The sequence below is a fragment of the Oryza brachyantha genome, chromosome 5, assembly GCF_000231095.2.
Source record: "Oryza brachyantha chromosome 5, ObraRS2, whole genome shotgun sequence".
Taxonomy (NCBI): Eukaryota; Viridiplantae; Streptophyta; class Magnoliopsida; order Poales; family Poaceae; genus Oryza; species Oryza brachyantha.
This window is the reverse complement of record NC_023167.2, coordinates 18,714,490-18,737,509: the sequence shown is the minus strand read 5'-3', so window position 1 is coordinate 18,737,509 and position 23,020 is coordinate 18,714,490. Positions and strand designations below refer to the sequence as shown.

Genomic DNA, 23,020 nt, shown 5'->3' with positions numbered 1-23,020 from the left:
GGTAACAATAGATGCGTGTGATAATCACATAATTTAGGATGTGAGCTAGTAGCCATTATCGTCAGTTTATATGTGGGTTACCGGCTACCGCCGAGGATATGGGCTATGATAATCACATCTAATCGCATGATTATTGTTGGAATTCTTGTGATTACTTCAACATTGGTTATTCCACCGCATTATTGTCTAACATATGATGATAATCGGGCGATTTTTACACCCAAACAACTATGACTTCATTCAGTTCTTTGATTCAAAATTACACGATAATCGCCATATCGTTGTGGGGGAAGGTTTTGGCCTGGGAAACAATTTTGCAAAGCCATTGGACCACTTATATTGCCTCCAAACCCTAAGTGAATGTGTTTTAGACTAAAACACGGTAGCTAACCAAGTCACTATATTAGTATTTAAACTAAATTACATCATTAAACTAAATTACATCTACCAAAGAAGGTCGTATCATCTATAAAATAATACTACAGAAAAAGTGTGAAATTAGAAGTGAAATCTACCGAGTTTGTCATAAAATAAAATCATTTTTAGATTGTTTAAAATTGTTTAGCAGATATTAAGTTTTAGAATAAAATATCATAGTACCATTTAATAACGAGAAATGATACGAGTGTGCTGATAAAAGATACGTGGGGATAAAATAAAAATAGTCTTGAATAGAGAATAAATAATATTACAATGCTTATATTTTAGAATAATAAGATTAAAGTGCTACGTTATTTTAGGATGAGAAGCATGTATGAATGCGAGGGTGGAACAGGAACTAATTAGGTGTAGGGCTGAGTTAATATGTACTTTATTATTTATAAAATTTACATGATGAATTGATAAGATATAAGTGGGATTATATAACTAAGACAGCCTACCATTGATTCCGCCCCTGTTGAATGGTTCTTCCTCTCGGTTTGTGTTGAACGTTTTTGTACCAATGCCATTGTTTGGACCGTGGACCGACCCTCGTCCGGTGGTCGTCCCCGAGACGTGCCATGGCCACAACTAGAACCCCACCACGCGTCGCCGGAGCGACACCGCCACACCCAAAACCGAGCCTCCCCCCGTTGTTTGCCGACGCACGAGACTCCACTCCCAACCCGGGGCCGACCATGCGCCGACGCCACACATGCGCCTCGTCCCCTCGCGCCACGGTCTCACGGATCACGCGAAATTTACCCCCAAAATGACCCCCCCACACGGCCCCGCCCCACACACACCGCGCGGTAACGCGCCCGTGCCCGCCGCGCGCGACCCCGCGGAGCCAGCCCGGCGCTGCTGCCTGCCAACTTGCCTGTCCACCCGCACGGCCCCCCACCCCACCCCACTGGCTCGTCAACCCCGCGCGCGCGCGCGGCGTCATTTCGGTTTCACGGCCGGTGGCGCGGGGTGAAACCGGCCAAAGAAACACGGCACGATTGCACCACCACCGGCTGGCTGGTGGTGAGTCCATGACGCGGCGGGGGACGGCGACCCGGTGCCGAAGAAATAAATAATAATAACCAAAAAAAGAAGAAAAAAAAAAAGAGAAGAAACTGTGGTATGGTACCTAGCTCAATTCCTCACTCCTCCCCCGCATCTCACCTCCCGATAAGACACGCGCAGGCAAGCTCCTCCTCCTCCTCCTCTCCTCGCCGACGACTCCGCCCGACCTCCAGCTCCAGCTCCAATCGCCCGAACTGATCGCGTGGAGTCGAGGAGAGGACCACCGGAGAGCTGCCGCCGCCGCCGCCGCGAAGGAGGAGAGGAGCTGGAGAGGCGAGCCTTATCTACCCGCGCCGGAGCCATGGACTCGGAGCACTGGATCTCGCGCCTGGCCGCCGCCAAGCGGTTCTACGCCGCGCAGCTCGGGCACGCCGGTGCGGCGACCCCTCCACGCTCTCCTCGTATCGTTTGGTTTCTCGCTCGCACGGTGCGGGATTGTGTCTCATCTCGTGGGGGGATTTTTCTGATTTGTGCTTGTGGCCTTCCTTGGCTTGCCGTTGGCGGTGGCAGATCGGGCGGGGATGGAGGAGATGGACATGGACGAGGAGGTGAGGCCGGAGTTCGCGTGCCCCTACTGCTACGAGGACCACGATGTCGTCTCCCTCTGCGCGCACCTGGAGGAGGAGCACCCCTTCGAGCCCCATGCGGCGGTGAGTGACCCCGTGCCAAGCTCCGCCTGATTAATCTGCTCTTGGATGGCTAGAGAAGATGACGTTGTTGCTGGGTTGACCTGGGGAACGAACTTATGCTACTCTACTCTACTAGCCAATTAGCCATGGTGGTGCATTAGAGGTGGAGAGCTTGAGCTGTAGAGCGATGCGATTTTAGTTGGATCTCTTGGGCGCCAGAAATTGTAATCAAGTCTGTAGTTTTGCATAGATTTGGGGTGTACAAAAATATATTTTGAGAAGAAAAAGGGTGGAGACTTTGGCACTCGTTGATGTTATAAGCAAATGCTTGGCTTGAGAACGGGCATAACCGTGATTTAATACTTATATCAGCAATCGGCTTTCTAAAGATAGGATAAGTTTTGCTTGCCTCATTTTGGGGATCGGCCACTTCTAGCTTGTCTGAAGTTCATGTGTACAACAGATCGTTTTAGTTAAAACTTGAGTGTGTTAGAGCAAGTTTAATAGTATAGTCAACTACTAGCTCCAATTCATATATAGCCAATCTAATAGTCAATCTAATAGTCAATGCATATAATAGTTAGCTACAAAACATCAATACATGGTCTCACATGTCATACACACAGTCTTGGAGCCCGTGTGCAGCTGGCTATAAATTAGTAGCCCACCTCTCTTCTCTCTCCCCTCTTATCTCTTTAAAATATGCTTATAAGCCAGCTATTGTACCTGCTCTATGGAGCCAGGAGTAAAAGAGGAGCTATGCTCTTGTGGTGGTGAACAGCTACTTTTGCACCAGGAGTAAAAGCAGATTAGCTTGTTTAATTGTGATGTGGAGATTCAAGAGAAATCATTTTTTTCCTGATTTCAAGTTTTCAACAAACACATGAGACCACGAGAGCATTGGATAGACTGCTGAACACAGACCATGAACAAATGTCTCTTTTCCTTTTCCTCAACTAAAATAGCTTTGTGTACATGGCTGAAAGTACTGGTTCTTCCCTGGTAATAATCCAAATAGCAGTTTTTTCCCATCTTATTATGAATTTCTGATGGTTTTCCCCCTTTATTTCAGCCTTGCCCTATCTGCTCTGATAAGATTGCAAAAGATATGCTTAATCATATCACTGTGCAACATGGATACTTGTTCAAGGTACTTCCAATCTCCTATCTGTATATTTATCCAGTGCCTACACAACCAAATAGCCCATAAAACATGCTGATGTTAGTGACAGCTGATGCATAAAAAAAGATCTTGTTAAGTCTTGGTTTGCTAACTTTCAAACTTTGTGCCACCTTTAGAATCGTCGTAGGTTGCGCAGATTTGTTATTCCAGGCAGCCAAGCCCTATCTTTGCTGAGTCGAGATTTACGTGAAGCTCATTTGCAAGTGCTTCTGGGAGGTGGGGGACATAGGTCAAGCAGCAGCAACACAACAAATATTTCAGCTGATCCTCTTCTGTCATCATTCGGCCTTAGCTTTGCAACATCAGATGTGGAGGAAACATCGAAACCACCTAGTTCTATTCCAGATGATGCATCCATGGTAAAAGAGACACCTGCTCAGCATTGGGTTTCAAGGTGTGTGATTTTTCACGTGCTAGATTTTTACATTTTTGTGGTATAGCAAGGTTTGCAGTGATCATCTTCCTCCCTGTTATCCTCCTGCATCATGTGTCATACTTGACTTTTATTCAAATTCACAAGTAGCATATCTTATCAGAGTCGTCACAAATTTTCTTGGAGAAAATCTATTGTTATACTCCTACCCTGTGTCAGCGTCTAGTTTCAACGCAAATTTCAGTAAAATCCATTTAGAGCACATTAACTCCAGTTTGACCATAGTAGTTTTGAACCCAATAATTCTAGTCTAGATAAGCCAGTCACAGTGTTGATAGTAGCATTCTACTGAATAAATGTATAATAGCAAGTACTTCGACTGATGAGTAGCATGTAGCAACAACATTCTCTTAGCACTATATGGGAGTTGTATAATGAAGCAGTGGGTTTTCTGAGTAGCTCTTTAATCCTGTAGTTAACTCACAGTTGAATCATCTACTCCTTATTTCCTCATTTGCAGAGTTGACTCATCCCTCACAAGTGAAGAAAGGGAACAGAAAAGGAAACAAGCCAGCGTCAGAGCAACATTTGTGCAAGACCTGCTGCTCACTACTTTATTTGGAGACTAAAAAATCAAGATGAGCCAAAGAAACCGATAGATGCATGGTAAATCCTGGTGCAAATTTGCAAAGATAAGTGCACACTCCAATTGCTGAAGGTAATATCCGTAGAAGATAGGCATGCTTCTGGGGCACCAGGCGTCGTTTCCTCCCGTAAAGCGCAGAGTTCTGGGCATGGGGGAACCTAAAGTTATTGTAGGCGGTCTGTATCTTCAGTTCCATTACAATCCACGATATGTAGATCGTGGCTGTGTTTGTAGCGCTTCTATGTTTAGAAGCATTGGTTTGTTGTACCAATATAATAATTATGTTATGCAACAGCAGAATGCTATGCAGTTTGTCTATGTATGTGGGAGCTATAAACGAGGTATAGAACCGTTTGCATTTGCAATATGAGAAGTTCTAAGATGCGACATCTGCAACACTGCTTTGGTGATACGCCCTCCATTCCATCTCAAAATGCAGCTATTTCTAGCTATGAAGTTATTTCTTGCGATGAATCTAGATAGAAATAAGCGTATTTTAAGACGGAGGGTGTAATTACTCTGCCTTTCTGGGTCACCAGCAAAGCAACAAATGTGAATGTTCCATGCCTTGTTCCATGTAAGGACATTCACAGGATATCCCCACGAGTGGTTTTAAGTTGCCACATCAGCCAGCTGAGACTATAGACCCAAAATTTGCTTTCTAACAATGCAAGTGGTGCTAGGAGTGACTTAAAAATTTCATGTCAGACCCTATCATATTATAGTTTAGTCCTTTTCTTTTTCAATTTACAAATACCATAATATTTTGCACCAGCATCCTACAAACCTAAAAATAAATAAATTCCACCATAATCCTCTAAGCAGTCGCTCTTCTCCTTGACGTCGGCCTCCTCATCACCTCTCTTCTCTTCCCTCTCTCCGGGGTCCCTCTCTCCAGACGATGTCAAGGAGGCTGCCGACAGTGCGAATGGATGCTGACAAGCTCTAGCGGGCACAGATGGACGCGGTCGGTCACCGGTGGACTCCGACAACATGGATAGATCCCTTCTTCCTCAAGGTTTTCCTAGCTGCAAGTCATGGTTAGATGAGAAGCTCCTCAACGCGACTCCGCACGAGTGGCTAGACAGGCGCTTTTCTATGACGAGACCATCGTTCCCTGCAGAAGACACAAGCATCCTGCCAAAACCACCCCTTTCTCCTCTAGTAATACTTCTCCATGGCGAGTTGGGACCAATATCCATGGAGGAGCATTGTTCATGCCCTAAACGGTCCAAACGGCAGGACGCTGTGAGTTTATGGAAGGGGTCGATGCGGCATATGTGCTTGTAGCTTGAAAAGGAGCAATGGGGCATCTAGTTTCTAACCTGCTGTACACGTCACTCGAGTGTGTGCGTCTACGTGAAGATTTTCGGGCAATCCTTCCCTTCATGAGATAGAAATATCAGAGCTCGAAGGTGATGGGCTCGTGCAGTGGCAGTGCGTCACTGCAGAGGCGCGTGTGATGCCAAGCAGGCAGCAGCTCAAGTGGTGCTGGAATCTGGATGGTGCCTGGTTCTGGCTGCCGTGTGTGAATTGCTAGGGCCGGTTCAGTCTCGGGGTCTGTTTGGGGGAAATTTAGATTCTAAGAAACAGCTGCTTGTTAGCCAGCTTCTGAGAATATAGAAAAGCTCATAAACCCAGCTTTCCAGATTCTGGGTTTTTTCTAGAATCTGTAACTACATATTCTCAAAAGCTATAGATCGTTTGAGGCAGCTTCTGGATAGAAGAAGCTCCCTGAACAGGTCCTTAGCATCCCAGGCAATTGCAACCACTAAGCGGAGCATCGTCACCTTGGTATCCGATGCGATCCGATGAAAATTTAAACCCTTGTTCTGATAATGACTATGACTACGAGTTCGATAGGCAGGAATAATTGCGATATGACGATTTTCTGCAGACCTTCACAATTATTGAAAATTATTGAATATTCTGTTCGGCAAAAACGAGCTGTCAGTTTGCCTTCCTCGATGCTTTTCTTGTCTTGGAAGGGAAAAACAAGCCAAACTTGTGTTTTTGTGTTGCCTTAACTCGTTGACCAAAACAAGAACGTCGAGCGGATTGAAGCTATATATACAAATATTTGGAAAGCATTCATTTTTCCTACAGATCAAACAAACCCTTTCTAACCGGCAAATTATAGTCAAGATAGGCTCACAGAACATACAGAGGATTTATGCATATAGGGGGAAAGGGACAAACAAGCTGCACATTGCTCAAGATTTTAGCAGCTGGACTTGGGTGAAAAACAACAAATTTCTCATATCTTCGTATTGCAAACATGCATATGCAAGTCCACAAAAGGTTACAAGCATATATGTCCATTAAAAGGTAGGACATATGCCAACAATCATCATTTAACTAACTAATAAACTAGCAGTATTATTTCATCACATTCCTCCAGCTGAAAAAAATAAGCTGTAGGATACGTACCAATCTGCTGGCTGATAAAAAAGATGCCAGACGAAATACCTTAGCAAAGCTGAAAAGCTTCTCATGATAGTAAGATATTATAATATTTCACAGGAACAAGCCCAGAAAGCACATGCAGCGCCTCCATACTGGCCTGTTCATTCTCAGCTCCCTGCCACTTCATGTCACCATAGATCATCAGCTTGTCAAGCAAGCTGTTTGAACTCTACAGGCTGTCCAGCACTCGCCATTCGAAGCGCTATGCTCTCAGCTTGATCCTTGAAGTAACCCATCCGAGCAACCTTTTCAACCATGTCTATAGGATGATTCTGTAGAGACTGTGGTCCTAAATGATGAAGCACCATTGGAGAACTAGACTGTGCTTGTTGAGGAAGGACAGCAACGACAGCAGCAGCATTGTTGGACGGACATCCATAAGCAGTGTTATAGACCTGGCCATTCCCCTGTACTGTGTATGATGCAACACCGTGTACGCTGACCTTGCTCGGTTTAAATGAACCATTGCCAAGCGATTGAAGTTGCTGTGGCTGCTGAGGCTGGATGTTATGCTCAGCTAGTGGAACTGAAATTGAGCTGCTTTGCACATAAATAGGAGCAACTTCATGATGATTCCGTTGGGATGAGGAAATTGTAGAGTATGAGGGTTGCGCACCCATGCTTCTTGAGCGTGGCTCACTGTTAGCACAGGCAGGTTGTTGAGATCCATATGGGGGATATAACAGTGTGACATGAGGTGCACTTTGAGCCTGTGGAGAAGAAGTTTGCATTTGAACTATCTGTGCTGGAACTTGCTGAATATTGTTGTAATGTTGCTGTTGTACCACCTGTGGCTGTGGCTGCCTTGCCTGAGGGTGAACTTGCTGACCAGTTTGATGTGGCCATTGCTGCTGGGGTTGAAGGTAGAAATCTGGGGCCTGACTCTGTGGTACCTCAACTACAGTCTGTGGCGGAGGATTCGGAGTATGTCGCTGCACAGATTGAGGTGCCGGTTGAAATGGTTGTGCCTGCCTGTGCTCAACATGAGTTTGGTTTTGCATACAGTACATGGTGGCTTGGTTCATGTGCTGCTGGTCTTGTTGAGTGCTCAATGTGACCGGGACCAGTTGCTGCAGAACAAGCCCATTGCAACTTTGGAATTGCAAAGCAGGAGATTGGACAGCATTTACTTGATGCAGCGGCACAAGGGCAAGCTCAGGTTTTGCAGCTGGCATGCTGCCCTCAATTTCCTTCATAAAAACTGATGGAGCAGTACCTTCACTTTTCTGTGCAGATTCCTCGTGTAATATTTGAAGTTTATTTAGTTCCTTCTGGGTTTCAGCAAGATCTTGCTTATCCTGCAGAACCTGTACAGATTTCTGAACCTGGCCAAAAAATATGTCTGCTTGTAAGTTATGCTAAGTAGTTTGGTTAGTTTCCTAACAAGATGATTGCAAGAGGAAGTGAAAAAAAAAACATATTAAATGTCATTGTCAGCTATGCAGTTTATCCTGATTGGCTCTACGCAACAATATCTACAGAACAAGTTATGCTTAAAAAATTATCTAGACCAAGCAATCAAGTCTAAATGGCAGCATTTTCCTCATCTTAAGTTCATTGTGAAACTTATCACATCTTGAATTCTTGCAGCAACCATAGATGGGTGTGTTTGTGTTGTTCTAGGATAGCTTGCTTTAAGTTACAAGAAATCATGTCTTCTATTACTTCACAAGTAGTGGATAGGTCCCGCCTTAGACTGCCCCCTTTCTTTGGGGAAGTACTTATTTACATAGCCTTTCATTACCACGCCATTGCTTTGCCTTCGCTTTTCTTCCTCTGGGCATCAAAGGAGGGTGGATGTGCTCAATTGTGAAATATATCATGTGCCTTGTCTAATATATACATGTACCGTTACTTTGAATTTTGAATTTTCAATTGATGGTAATGCTTTACACTACATCCCTCCTCCCACCCCTTGTTTTATATAAAAATTTCACACTGAAATGCGTGATCTCCATTTTTGCCATGGACTCTAACTGACCATTTGCCAGCTTTGGCGCTCATATTACCCCTGTATAATCGGAAGAGCTATTGAATATGCTCCGGTATGGAGAAATTCAACTCACCACTGCTAATATATGTAAATTATGCACTTTACATACACCTTTTCCATCATCAGCTAAATATCCTAAAAGTGAAAGTGGGAAACTCTAGGAAGGAAAAATATAAAGATTTGTAACAAGAGGTTGTGTGTTACAGCCACCCCCCACATTTTCGTTGGCTTATGTATCCATCACTAGTATAGAATAATAATTGGCCCAACATTCTTATAAGTACAAATAGAATAGTATAGGATAGCATTGTTTGACAGAGCAAGTGAGGTGCTATTACTAGAGCAGAAAGATTCAGTCCACATCAATTTGGTAATTAGTTCTCAGTGATTGCTTATCAGAATGTCAATGAAAAGCACAGCATACCTCTTTCACGTGCTTTTCAAGGCAACGGAAGTTAACATTTGCTTCACCATGATAATCCATCACATCACTTCGTAATTCTCCAATTGACCGCTCCAACTTATAGCAATACAGCTCCAACTGTGATAGCCTTCCACTGATGACATCCAGTGTGTTCACCAAGTTTTCTGCTTGTTTCTTCATGCAGTTCTCTATAGCTTCCGTTATTATCTCTCTTGAATAAGTTTCTTGCTCATGGATATTAACAAGTGACCTCAGTAGCCTGTTGTCTTGGAAATCCTGCTTTATTGAAGAAAGGAGAAAATGTGAAGGATAAGAGGTTTTGAGCCTATAGATTAAGTGCAAGACAGAAACAAAGTAGATCTTGACAAAAACCTAGGAAACATAATAAAATTTACCCTGGTCACTGAACTTAGCCTTGCTACGTTCTTATGCCATGATAAACAGTAAGCCGGCACTAAACTACCTAGATGACTCCAGATCTTCATCTCAACACAAGAAATATCATGTTAATACCTACTATATTGAACTAGTGTTTACTTGCTGATGTGTTTTGAATCTAAGCAGCACGAGTAAATTCGGATAATGTAACAGTACAAAATCCCCAAAAAATCTACGCGAACAGGCATAATATGTTACAACAGCTCTTTAGTTTGATTACAAACACGAAGTTTAAACCAAAACTAGCACTGCATCACGCAACTCCCCAAATTTTGCTGCTCGCGTTTTGCACCAGCAACAGTGAAACCCTAAACGTAACGAAACGCCCGCGAATCCCCAATAATCGTTCAAAAACTAAGACGAAATCTCAACCTGAAACCGAAAGCGGGGTGTTTCGTCCATGTCATACACCCAAATCGGTCAGAATAATCACATCGAACAGCACAACCTCGCACGTCCAGAGACCTACACCTCGAAATGGTTAGCGAGCCCGCAGATCCACTGCTACACGCAAACAACAAGCGAAAACCTCCATCCGTTCACCTCACCCTCACAAAATCAGAACTAAATACCAAAAGCTGCACCCCAGGCGACGCGAGCCACCGTTCGCACAGCGCACGCAAAGCGAAGCCGCTGGGTACCAGCACCCACCCACACCCCCGAACCCCGAGCAAACAGCACACACCAAACACGGGAGATCCCAGGCGGATCGGCGGAGAAACGAGCCGCTCACCTCTCGGCGGAGCGTCTGGTCAAAGGAGCACCGCGCGGGGTCGGCGGAGAGGCCGCCGAAGGCGCCGGAGACGGAGGCGGCCGCGGGCCGCGCCGGGGACGCCATGCGCTAGGGTTTCCTCCGCTGGGCGGCGGCGATGCGAGCGAGAGCTCGGAGAGGAGAGGAGAAGCGACGCGACGCGACGGGGAAAAGCGGAGGAGGCGTGGGTGGGGAGGAGTGGAAGCGAAGAGAGGAGAAGAGAAAAGGAGGAGTAAAAGCTAAAGAAAAGCGAGGGAGGGAGGCGAGTTGGGTTTGGGTTTGGGTTCGTTCCGAGCGCGGAATAAATACGGGGGAAAAGAGGAGAGAGGGGGGAGGGGAAAAGGAGAAAAGGAAAGGAAAAAACGGGGCGTGGTCGCGCGAGGCGGGTGGCGGGTCAGATTCCGGGCGGGGTTTGGCGTGTGGGCGTGGGCTCGTGATCCGCGCGGGGTCAATGGGGGCGCCCCCGCGCGCGCCGGCCGTGTTCACTGCACCGCTACGAGGGCGTGGCCGCGGAAGGACCCGGCGCGCCTGCTTCCACTTGTCGCCGGCGTTTAGAATGCTGACAAATACGAATCAAGGATTCAAACTGTACGCACCAATCTGTGCAACCCAGAAAACTTAAACGGTGCAAAAAGGCATACAATTTACTTGTATTTTCGTAGTTACAAACACATAGGTCATAAACACCGGTGTATACTCACTTATACGTACGCACTACACCAACGAGCATCTGTGGTAAACGGAAACGGTATATTTCGAGAGTCTTTTATAACTAACTTATAACACACCTTACGGTTACGTTATATCTTAAGAAACTTTTATATAGAAAATTTACGCCTAGAAACACAGCTTGTATACTGACATTGTTCCTTACAATAAAATAATGGCATAAACCCAAACATCTAAATTAAGATATTATTGAAATTACCCAGAAAAATACTTACTGTGAAATTTGACACCAAACGAAACCAAACCATAATCGGTAGGAATATGAACAATTGCAGCACACCACTCCAGGCTAGCACTGACTGACCCGTTCCTAACAAGTACAGCGTACTGTCATTTTTACATTTGGGACGGCTAGTAGGTGAAGCCAAGTCTCAGTAAACAATTACCGCTTCGATCTCTAGACCAACTTGTACAGTACTCCAGTAGTAGTACTCGTATGTCATTAAACAAGTAAGCGTACATGCGTTTTTAAATGAAGGAAACTAGGCAAATCGTACGGGCAAGTTGGCCTAAAAACAAAACCCCCCCAATTTGCCGAGTCAAACACGCATTTCTGCCTAGCATCAAAAGCTTAATTCAAGTTGCGTACAATCATGGACTAAAAGATATCGTCCTTGTTCCAGGATTTTTCTTTCCGGTTTCCTTCACCCAGAAACTTCGATTTCCAACTGCCCGTAAGCATCAAATCAGCACGCCACAAACCACACGAAATGAAAACGATTTTGAATTCCAATTGCACCACAATTCTGGTGGATACGAATCGAAACGACAGGTACAGTACAGGGGCGGCGTGAGGCGCCAATCGAACGGGAGGCCACGGCGGCGTTGCGGATAGACGCGACACCAGAGAAAAGGATTCGCTAAAATTAGGTATAAGAGCGGTACAATAGCTAGAAGTATATTTTAAAGAGATAAGAGAGAAGAGAGAAAAGATATGTGCTACTAATTTGTAGCCAGCTGTACACGGGCTCTAAAACAAAATATGTGTATGACATGTGGGACCATGTATATGTTTTGTAGGTAATTATTGTATGGGTTGGCTATTAGATTGACTATATATGAATTGGAGCTAGTTGGTTATACTATTAAACTTGCTCTAAGCGAAACAATTCATTAATATTAAAAAATAATTTATTGATAAAATATTTATGTACGTGTTTGATTTGTTTGCTATTTAAAAACGAAGTCCTCATTTTTTACTAGCCCCGTCACGTAAAAAACATCACTTCTTTCTCACCTTCTGTTACGAAAATAGAAAAAAAAAATGAGATATTTAAGAAAATTATTTCTTTTCTATATACACTTGTACCATCTATATCAATTACATGATCATGTTATAATGTATGGGTATATTACAAATAAACTGACTGGAAAATAAGGTACGATTAAAAAATCTCATCAAATCCAACTTCGAACATAAATTTTAAAATTAAAATTTTGGTTTGTAAACATAAGTATACGAAAAAAAATATGGACTTAGATTTTTGGAGCTCGAGAAATTAATGACTTATTTAGGCATGGCTCAAACCCCTAAATCTAGCTGCATGATGAAATATAAAGTGGAGCAACAGAGATGTACTGTAAAAGTTTTATTTTTCTAGTTTGATTGGGCTCCAGTTACCCACAACTTTGTTCCGGAAGCTGGCGGAAGCGGAACATATCCTAATCATATGGGTGGGGTTTGGTGAGCTGCTGACGGGTCACGCGCCGTCCCTGCCACATGAAACCTGTGGCCATGCTTAATCAAGAGGGGACAAGAAAATAACAAATTAAGTGGCTGGTAATTGTGGCGCCAGTCCATCCCGAATAAGACACCGGACTTGACAGGATTCGAATCCAGCTTAACTCGTTCGTGTTCAGAAGCTCTCGCAACCACAAGTGCCCAAACCCACGGATTCGATCGTGTCACTCCCTTAATTCGCATCGGATTCTCGCGCATTCATTCAAACATATTTATAAATAATAAATACTTATAAATAAAATTTATATATATAATAATATAAAATCTAAGTATAAAAAATAAACTACGATAAAAAATCTTAAAATTAATCTTAATTTTAGCTTAAAAATTTTAAATTTAGTTTATAAGTATAAACGAAACTAGTGAAGTGATGATATGCCGCGCATGCCGGCTTGTGTGCGTGTGCCTGGCGACTGATCGGGGCGAATGATTTGATGGAGTTTGGGGGCGGATTAATTAGCACGTAATCCTCGTACGCACAGCGTGGGGTGGACAGGCGTGTGGATTAGCGGTTGCTTTCGCTGCCATTTGTGCCATCGAGTAGGCTGCACAGTCGCAGAGGACGATGGGGGCAAATGGACGTTGAATGCAATGCACACGTGAACCATGCGGTTTTTTTTTTCTGATCGAGTTTGTTCCGCGTGGACCAGATGGTTTATATACGTGCCACAACGTGTAGCCTAGGTGGAGTATGTGTTTCACGCGTACGATCCCATCATGCCCCCATCTGCAATAAGTCAATTAATTCCGTGTTTAATTATGGGTTACTTTGCAATGATCGAGGATTGCTTCGTTGACATGAGTTGTTGACATTGTCGCTCAAAACGGACTTTCCCTTCCTCATTGCTTTTGTAACATTCTGGGCTAAGCCCATTTCGGGACAGGTTGGCCCATCCCGGTTCGGCCGGTGGCCCTCGCTGTCGATCGGAGCCCACTCGGCGGTCAGCGGCGCCACCGTTGCCAAGCCGGCGCGATGCCGATCTGCCCGCCGTCGTCGGACTCCGCCCCGTCGCCGGGGTTGGGGGGACGCGCGTTGATATTCCACGGGCTGGCCCTCGGCGCGGCCGTGGCGGCTGCTGCTGCGGCGGCCTACCTGTACCGGCGGCCGGGCGGGTTCCGCAGCCGCGCGGTGGGCATCATACCGGCGCGCTTCGCCTCCTCCCGCTTCGAGGGCAAGCCGCTCGCCCCCATCCTCGGCAAGCCCATGATACAGGTAGGTCCGCCCTTGCTGCCTACGAGCCGCCTGATTGATTGCTTGCTTCGCGTGTCGACAGTTTGACACCGGATCTGGGAGTGCGAGTGGAAGCTTACGCTGGAGAATTTGAGTAGGGAAATGGAACTGGTGATGGGAAGCCTGCGAGTGGAGTTGCGATTTTCTGCTGGTGTGGCGTCCTCTTCAGGATGTAACTACACCACAGTAGTAGCAGCAGTGACAACTGACAAGTGGTTGCTTAGTTTTCAACTGGACTTCATTATTCTGCATTGTTCGTTTACTTATGTGTGTCATGGTTGTTCGCGTCAGTGCATGCTAAGATGAATACCTTCAGTATTTCTCCACATGTTATTATGCCAATTGCAGTTTGCGGCTGCGCTGAGGAATGATGAGTCTCACTCAGTATTTCGTCCAGACTTGATTTGTAACGTCTCATTTGGTTCTAAGAATTACAGAAAATTAGGTGGAGTTTCTGTAGTGTGCCCTGCGATTTCCTTATGTGAATGTAATTTATTGAATCATTATTACTATTTTGAGCATGGAGATTAGTGTGAGAGACCAAAGCTGCCTGATTAGGAAGTATGATACTAAGTTATCTTCTGCGTGACTGTTGGATTTGTAGAACCCAATGGTACATAAAATGCATTATTGGATAATATTATATTTTGCAAGTTGGTTTGTTGAATCATCTGTGTAGCTCCTCATGTTGGCATTTTCTTTATCATAAGCAGATCTAGTTATTCCTGAAACTTCCTTCCATTTTTACAGAGAACATGGGAAAGAGTTATGCTAGCCTCCTCTTTGGATCATGTTGGTAAGTCCAAACCCATAAATCTTATATTTATTTGTTCCTAATGATTCTGCTCAATTCTCTGTACTATCATCATATATTACTTGATTTATGATCGTAGTTAATTCTCTTTTGTGACAACATATGTACAAGTAATTATTACTTATAGCTTTTTATTGTGACATTAGTTTAAGTGCTTTTGAATCTGTTATAGTGCTAGGCACAAACCTATTGTTTTGATACTGCCATAATCTTTTCTCTATCGTAGTTGTGGCAACGGATGATGAAAGAATAGCTGAATGTTGTAGAGGATTTGGAGCTGATGTAATAATGACATCAGAATCATGCAGAAATGGTACTGCTTATGTTATTTGTAATTATATATATGTCCTTTTCATAATTACTTGATAAACCCCTACATTTTGTTTTGTTTTATATGCTAACATTTAGGATCTGAACGTTGCTGCGAGGCTCTTCAAAAGCTAGACAAAAATTATGATATTGTTGTCAATATTCAAGGAGACGAGCCTCTTATCGAACCAGAGATAATAGATGGTGTGGTCATGGCACTGCAGGTTGCTACTCATGTAACAATATCTTTGCTAAAATTTTGCAGTTCTCATCAAATAAACAAATTTCTCTTAGATATTTTTATAGAACCAAGAGCTTTCACTTAATCATAAGAAAAGGTTAGACTTGAACATTGAAAGTTTTAAAATTTTCATGCTACTTTTCTGTTGGAGATTCCAGATTGCATTTGATGTTGCACTCCTATAATCCTTTACCTTTTGCATCTCCTTATAATTCATGTAATATACTTGTGCTTAAGATGTGCCTCAATTTTGGCTTGCAGCGAACTCCTGATGCAGTCTTTAGCACAGCTGTCACTGCACTGAAACCTGAAGATGCATCTGATACAAATCGAGTGAAATGTGTTTTAGATAATCAGGGTTATGCAATATACTTCTCAAGAGGGTTGATTCCATTTAATAAGTGAGCTACTAGCAGCATGTACTTCAGCTATTATATTGAGCACATTTTCACTTGCAATTTCGAACATTTCAGATCAGGGAAAGTCAATCCTCAGTTTCCATACCTTCTTCATCTGGGAATTGCGGTATTTATCAATTCATGCTTCAGTCTCAGCTTTCTGTTATTTGTCTTTTTTTATACGTCTGTAGCCTGTAGTCCCTACTCTTCACAATGTGCCTTTTTTTCACCCAGGGCTTTGATTCAAAGTTTTTGAAGATTTATCCAGAGCTTCCACCCACTCCATTACAGCTAGAAGAGGACCTTGAGCAACTTAAAGTTCTTGAAAATGGCTACAGGATGAAAGTAAGTCAACATACAACTTAGGAACTATGAGGCTGGCTGTGTGTTCTGCTATGATTCCTGAAAAAAAAAAGGTTACTGCTTGTTATTGTTGGAAATACCTGCTTCAGAACAAGTACCATTCATAAATCATGGCACGGACACGCTCATGTTTATTAGAATGCCAACATGGTGAACTTATACGGCTCAAAGACAATATTGTAGTAATAGGCATCAATTCATGCTGTTCAGTATCATAAGCCTTTCTATTGTGCATACAAATGCCACGTTTTGTAGCTTATGCCTTACACTGCTGAATCGAGTTTTTATTTTCCTCGTTCATAACAGGTAATCAAAGTTGACCATGATGCCCATGGTGTGGATGCTCCTGAAGACGTTGAGAAAATAGAAGCATTGATGCGGGCAAGGAACATCCAGTAGCATGAAACGGCTTGGTTTTGTACGTTGTGTGGATACATGTTCGGTTCGACTGTTCGTGTGCTGGTATAACTTTTCTGAAGAGCACATAACAATAACTTGAGTTTGTTAATTATAAGCTGTATGAAAGTTGAATTACTGTTTGTAATGACGTGAAATGGCAATGCATCCACCTGTATTTACTGTAATGGCCAGAAGTCACACTTTTTGTTTCACGTCACAGTTTGTTTCAAGTTTGTTGTCGCTAAGCTGTTAACGCTCCTGCATTTCCATTGTTATTGTTTTGTTTCTCATAAAATATTTTGGCTAAGCTTGGGCTTCGTTCCTTTAGCTACCGATAAGCACAGTGCCACTCGGATCAAGCTCGGCTTAGATCAACTCGAACTCATAGTCGAGCTAACTTATGTTTTTATCTAACTTTACAATAATTAATTCTATTATTTATACTATTAAATAGCTATAAAAAATCAAATAATCTTTTATCCTTTTATCTTTCATCCGCGAAAGAACGACGGAGCGTTTGAAGGACGCAGAACTGAGTTGAGTTTGTATTTTAGCTTTGTTAAGGTTAAGTAGCCACCCCTAGTGCCAAGTCAGTTCACCAAAGAAAAAGGAGAGAGCAAGCAACAGCCGTTGCACCTCAGTCTAAAAGCACTAAGCCGCTAACGACATCATCCGAGATGGAAGTAGTAAAGTAATGAGCACAACAACACTTTTGTTTAAGAAAACCATCACAACAAACACATAGGAAAACCACAAGGAATTACACAGAACACAAGACTATCCAAACACTGCCGTTTTAATTTATTCGATCGTGCCGTACGTGCATGCATGGGTTGGGTTCTCCAAGCACTGCCGGCTACTCGTTCTTGTCTGACCAAACGATCATCCTGCACCATCCACCATGCATGCATCGCTGCCTGCATTGTCGTGCGTCGAGATGCATGATGGTATGTACGTGCGAATGCGTTGTGTACGATAGATCATCGTCGATCAGTGGTGATGCTGCGGGTCAGGTCCGCCGGGGACCTCCCACTTGGCTGCGCCGCCGCCGCTGATCTCCTCCGCCACCGCCCTGTTCCACGTCCCGCCCACGCGAGCAGCCGCCGGCGGCTGGAGGCCGCCGTCGCGCGCCGCCATTGCTGCTGGCGCCGCCGCGAGCAGCGCCGCGCCGACGATCACCGCGAGCGCAATGAGGCACCGTACCTGGACGACGACGCTAGGCCTCATCGCCGAGGTCTTCATTCTCTCGATCGATCGATCGCTAGCTGTGATCAGCTACGTAGTTGCTCGGTACGTGTACCGTGGTCTGATCGTTTCTTGATGGCTAGATCACGTACTCCCCGGTGCCCTTATATAGAGAGCGAGCCAGTGAGCTGATCACGCATATCATAAGTCCACGTACGGTGCATGCGAAATAGTAGAAAAGAATTGTTTTACAAGGGTTAACTAGTGATCAAATGTTTGAAAGTTTTAATTCCATCAATCAACTCCGATCACTACTTTTGGATGATAATTTGAAGACGTGCAACCAAGTCAAAAAGGCCATACATGCCCTCTCCCATACATTGCGCACGTGTTTAACGGAAAAAAATTAAACATTTAACCAATAGCAAAAGTGGTTTTACCGCTAGTAGAACCAATTTAGTTCATTTTTGTCTAATTTAATGGATTCATATATATATATGCCATCATATAAAAATATTTTACTTTTTTTATCGTGAATCTAACCTATAAATCAATGGTTAAGGTCACTTTCGAAATGATCGTGCGAGCAGTAGAATATTGCAGTTAGATAGCACGGTAAAGATCAGGACAACGATTGCCAGGACCCGGTTAAGGTGGATTTTAATTCCTATCCCGGCATACAGCACCAGCCACTTGGGCACTAGTATTACTCTAGCAGGCTCTAGGTTAGCTGCTCGATCAACCACTGTATCTGTAAATCCAAGCCTCCTGTCGACTTCTGAATCGTCACACCAGAGACTTGATCTTAAGCGAAATTTTCACGTTTTAGCCCTTTTCATAAAAAAAATTATAAATGGATTTATTTAGAAACACTATTAAAAAAATGATCACATTGGATCGGCTCGGAGTTAGGTCAATCAACCCCACTTCGGTGCCATGTTAAGTGATGTTGAGTTATATGATATAAATTTGTTGGGTCCGCCTATTAATCAAACGTTTAAAAATTTTAATTCCATCAATCAAATCCGATTACTGTCGTTAGATGATAATCTAAAAATATGCATACAAGTCAAAAATCTCATACATGCCTCCTCCCTCAAGTCCCTCATGCATTGCGCGCGTGTTTGATAGAGAACAAAATATCAAACATTGATCAATAGCAAAAATGAAATTTGTTTGTGCTAGTACAAATGCCGACTTCGACGGAGCGAAGCGGAGGCTCGTCGCCGGGAGGGTTGGGTCAGATTTTTAGGTTTCACCTTATATATACTTCTTGTAAGCCGTCGTACGGCGTTGTAAACTCATCATAATATAGTGAAGATATTTGTTGGTTGGCACTCGTGGTTTTTTCTCTCCTGAGGGTTTTTCACGTTAAATCCCGTGTCTTCTGTAATTGATCTATTGCGTTCGTTATTTATTTGCCGATCATTTGCTAACATGTGACGCCGAGAAATAATTTCTTTTTTATTAATAATATTTCTGGATATGTTTATTTATAAATTTTCTTTGCGAAAATTAGATTGCGAAAAATTCAGTGAATCTTACACAACACGTCGAGCGTTTTGCTACGTGTCCTGGCGATTGAAACGGCGTGCCGATCGGTCCGTGTCTGCAAGAGCGACAGGCAACAACGTCACGTCGTCACACGGCCGGAGCAATTACGTGGAGAGAAAACAGAGCTAGGCAACGGCAGGCACCATGTGGAGAGAAAACAGAGCTAGGCAACGGCAGGCACGATCATGGTGCTGTTGCAGCACATGTTTTGCGACGACTGTGTTTTCGTGCTCAAGTTCGTCTCTGCGACCTAGCTAGCAGAATGCTAGCTAAGGCAAACGGCAATTTGATTATTATCAGTTTATCACCTATCGGCCATTCAGCATGCAGCCAGCCGTTTAATTGGGTTGGGCTCGGATTGGTTCGATCGATCACAAAACTCTTCATGGATAAGCTTGCTGCTCGTGGATGCTGATGACACAAGGCTTTTCCTTTCCGGCTGGTCATGTTACTCATGTAAACAGACCATCAACTGACATGATTCAATACAGAATTACAGGTGTTATATATATATCAAACAGATAAAAAAGAACTGCAGCTTTTTATTGCCCCAACACTGCACTGGATAGCAAAGAAAAAAACTGCTAGTGTGCATATATAGTAGTAGCACTAGTAATTAATCAAACAAACTTAGTCAGCATGCATTGCCGAGTGGATAATAATCTGCATATTGGGATAACTAATCCAAACTTACTTTCTCTAGCCATCATATCCATCACCTTTTCTTTTCTTTTCTTTTTTCTTCTTTGCCGACAAACAGCTAGCAAACATTGCCCATTGGGACCAATTAACTAACTCACTTGTTTAGTTTTTTTCCTCCCTTTCTTCTATCAACACCACTAACATGGTCTGCCGGTTCAGTGCTTCAGCATTCAGGTCTGAGTGACATGCTATGCACTCGGGCGATTTAGTTTATTTTTGCCCGGCAGTTGGACAGTTAGTTGATAAACAAATATGCCCAAAACTGATTTAGGTTCACCACTTGGCTAATGGCCACGGCGATCTGATGCGCTTATCGGACATGAATTAAAAAACTAATGCTTTTTATCTGCATACGGTTTCTGGTCGTAGCGCCGCACAGGACGATGATAATGACTTTTGTGATGGCAGACAATTTTTTGTGTGTCACGTACGCAGAGATTTTCTGCACATTTAGTTTTGGTTGCCGACGACGGCGGTCAAAACTCAAAAGTGTTATTTTCTGAAAAGCGGCGTCGTTTTCCCTTTCAGCAGCTGCCTGCGAAAATCTCCCCTTTTCGCTGTTCATAACTTCATATTTTCTTATCAATTATGTGTGACATCAAACATAGTGGTCAAATACTCGGCAATTATAATAAGATTCAAATTAATTATTTTTTAAAACCGGCTATCAATAATTTTTCAGATGTTTAGTTTTAAAAAATAGTATACATATATTTACATCAAAAGGTATTACTACCCCGGTCTAAAATACAAGAGATATTACCTAATATTCATTTACATTGCCAACTTTTCTTATATTTGGGGGCAAAGGTACTATCACAATAATTTGATATCATCTCGGTATCGAAATTCTAAAGAATGATTAAATCTTGTTATAATCTTCGAATATTTATAACTCCCCGTTGTTTGGCAAAAGTAGATGTGAGTATTATCCACGTGTCATTTGTTTCCCCCAAAAAATAATGTACACAATCATCTCTAATTCGATTTCTCCACTATTTTCTAATCACAATAAAACATAACCATCTCAACCATCTCGTATTTAATTTCATTACTTATTGGGAACAAAGCAAAGATGACCAAGGAAATTCTACCCTACCAAATGATGCCAATACTAGACTAGATTTTGGTACTACCAAATTTTTTGTTAGAATAATGTACAGTTCAAAATTACCTTAAAAAAAATCAATAGCACGTACATCATTACGATGTACTATGAAGAAAGTTGCCAGTTCCTCTCGTATTTTTTTAAAAGGAAATTTGGCAAGATCAGCTCTGACTTTTGTTGAAGTGGGGAGCATGCAGAATAAGTGGAAGTGATCTATTCGTTTTCGTGATTTATCCTGTGTTAGACCCCTACCAGTTTGTGGTACGAATTTGTGTGATTGGTGACTGGACTCCGAAGTGCCCAATAATATAAAATGCATATTTGCTTAGGTTTTCCATTGCCCTCTTAGCTAGTGGATTAGCGTATCACTTCAAATAATAACAACTAGCTAAGTATGCTGATTAGGATTTTCTTTCTGAATAAAATCGTAGTCAGTACGACATCTGATCGATATAGTTATAACAAAGAGTTTACTTTATAATAGTACGCTGAGGTGTCATGCTTTTAGCGTATATAAAAACTCGTTACTTCAAGGTAGAAAATTTTAGAGTACCGCAAAGTTTTCCATTAACGAATCCATTATTTGTTCCATCGTAAGACTTCCTAGATTTACAAATATATACCCATAAATCTAAGACATATATAAATTATATACATTTATCGATGGATTAATTCAAACAAAACTAAGAATTTAACCATACGGATCGGATGGAGCAAGCTTTTCTTTAGCTAAAAATACACCCTCTCAACTCGGTGCTCAGTCGTGGAACATGATGTACATATTTATTACTCACTTCGTTTCATATTATAAGCTTTTTTTAATTTGTCTAAATTTATCTATATATCAATGTATATATGTCTAGATTTATTAGCACGTAGATGAATCTAGATAAGGCTAAAAAGTCTTATAACGTGGAACGAGGAGAATACTAATTAGTAACTACAAAAGGCATTCATGCAGGAGATAAATCTAGTGCATGTTTACTCGTTTGAAATTGAGGGCAAGCACAAAAATATTGGTGAAATCTCAATCAGAAAAATCCATCCAACCATGTATTTATGTCTGTTGTGGTGTGTTGGTATCTTTAGCCACAGACGTGTTATCATTAAGCAACTAGATCAAACGGATCAAGACATTTTGTAGAGTTGACTGAATTGGTGGACCAGGTCCAAGAGACAATTTGAGGTAGGAGAAATAGATAAGGCTGTGTTAGCCAGTTTGAATCTTTTGACCGTGGTTTTTTTTCGTACAGAGACAGTTTAAGGTAGGAGGCTCAGGCTGCGTTCAGTTATCAAAATATTTTGGAGAAGAGGTCATATCAATGTGTGCGGTCATATATTTATTATTAAATGTAGTCTAATTACAAAACAAATATTAGATTTCGCCTGAAAACCACGAGACGAATCTTTTGAGTCTTATTAATCCATCGTTAACACATATTGGTTACTGTAGCACTTATGACTAATCATATACTAATTAAGTTTAAAAGATTCGTCTCACGATTTCTCCGTAACTGTGTAATTAGTTTTAATATTCATGTATATTTAATGCTTTATTTAGGTGTCTAAAGATTCAATGTGATGTTTTTAGGAACTGAAAAGGGTCTAAACAAACTTTGTAAAATTGACTGTTAACGGCCGCGTTCGTGAGAGATGGAGGTAAGTACTTACCTGACACGGAAAACATAGTAATAGATTAGTATATGATTAATTAATTATTAGCTATTAAAAAATATAAAATAGATTAATATGATTTTTAAAACAACTTTTTTATAGAAAATTTTTGCAAAAGATACACCGTTTAGCAGTTCGGGAAGCGTGTGCGCGAAAAACGAGAGGGGTAAGTTAACTT

General features: G+C 42.5%; 3 protein-coding genes across 3 annotated transcripts; 2 read left to right on the top strand and 1 right to left on the bottom strand.

The window, feature by feature from the left end:
- Positions 1 to 1,516: 1,516 nt before the first annotated feature.
- LOC102720148 (protein DEHYDRATION-INDUCED 19) lies at positions 1,517 to 4,713 on the top strand. Its single transcript, XM_006654720.3, has 5 exons — positions 1,517 to 1,865; positions 2,002 to 2,141; positions 3,193 to 3,270; positions 3,420 to 3,697; positions 4,197 to 4,713. The coding sequence occupies exons 1-5, from the start codon at positions 1,793 to 1,795 to the stop codon at positions 4,303 to 4,305; spliced, it is 678 nt and encodes a 225-aa protein (XP_006654783.1). The 5' UTR covers positions 1,517 to 1,792; the 3' UTR covers positions 4,306 to 4,713.
- Positions 4,714 to 6,473: 1,760 nt separating this feature from the next.
- Positions 6,474 to 10,623, bottom strand: LOC102705724 (putative mediator of RNA polymerase II transcription subunit 26). The gene is made up of 3 exons (XM_040523975.1): positions 10,377 to 10,623; positions 9,206 to 9,481; positions 6,474 to 8,113 (listed from the first exon to the last, which is right to left on the bottom strand). Exons 1-3 carry the CDS (start codon positions 10,479 to 10,481, stop codon positions 6,938 to 6,940), a joined length of 1,557 nt encoding a protein of 518 aa, XP_040379909.1. The 5' UTR covers positions 10,482 to 10,623; the 3' UTR covers positions 6,474 to 6,937.
- Positions 10,624 to 13,732: 3,109 nt separating this feature from the next.
- On the top strand, positions 13,733 to 16,767 carry LOC102719866 (3-deoxy-manno-octulosonate cytidylyltransferase). The gene is made up of 8 exons (XM_006654719.3): positions 13,733 to 14,077; positions 14,846 to 14,891; positions 15,136 to 15,222; positions 15,318 to 15,442; positions 15,721 to 15,860; positions 15,933 to 15,984; positions 16,092 to 16,202; positions 16,527 to 16,767. The coding sequence occupies exons 1-8, from the start codon at positions 13,838 to 13,840 to the stop codon at positions 16,617 to 16,619; spliced, it is 894 nt and encodes a 297-aa protein (XP_006654782.2). The 5' UTR covers positions 13,733 to 13,837; the 3' UTR covers positions 16,620 to 16,767.
- The last annotated feature ends 6,253 nt before the right edge of the window (positions 16,768 to 23,020 follow it).

Bases quoted from the DNA above. Each gene is read 5' to 3' on its own strand.
- LOC102719866 (XM_006654719.3), top strand. From the start codon at position 13,838: ATGCCGATCTGCCCGCCGTCGTCGGACTCCGCCCCGTCGCCGGGGTTG. The intron at 15,985-16,091 runs GTATTTATCAAT...TTTTTCACCCAG, and splicing joins TTCTTCATCTGGGAATTGCG to GGCTTTGATTCAAAGTTTTT. The intron at 16,203-16,526 runs GTAAGTCAACAT...CGTTCATAACAG, and splicing joins AAAATGGCTACAGGATGAAA to GTAATCAAAGTTGACCATGA.
- LOC102705724 (XM_040523975.1), bottom strand. From the start codon at position 10,481: ATGGCGTCCCCGGCGCGGCCCGCGGCCGCCTCCGTCTCCGGCGCCTTC. The intron at 9,482-10,376 runs GTGAGCGGCTCG...TCAATAAAGCAG, and splicing joins ACCAGACGCTCCGCCGAGAG to GATTTCCAAGACAACAGGCT. The intron at 8,114-9,205 runs GTATGCTGTGCT...TTTTTTGGCCAG, and splicing joins TTGAAAAGCACGTGAAAGAG to GTTCAGAAATCTGTACAGGT.
- LOC102720148 (XM_006654720.3), top strand. From the start codon at position 1,793: ATGGACTCGGAGCACTGGATCTCGCGCCTGGCCGCCGCCAAGCGGTTC. The intron at 2,142-3,192 runs GTGAGTGACCCC...CCTTTATTTCAG, and splicing joins CCTTCGAGCCCCATGCGGCG to CCTTGCCCTATCTGCTCTGA. The intron at 3,698-4,196 runs GTGTGTGATTTT...CCTCATTTGCAG, and splicing joins GCTCAGCATTGGGTTTCAAG to AGTTGACTCATCCCTCACAA.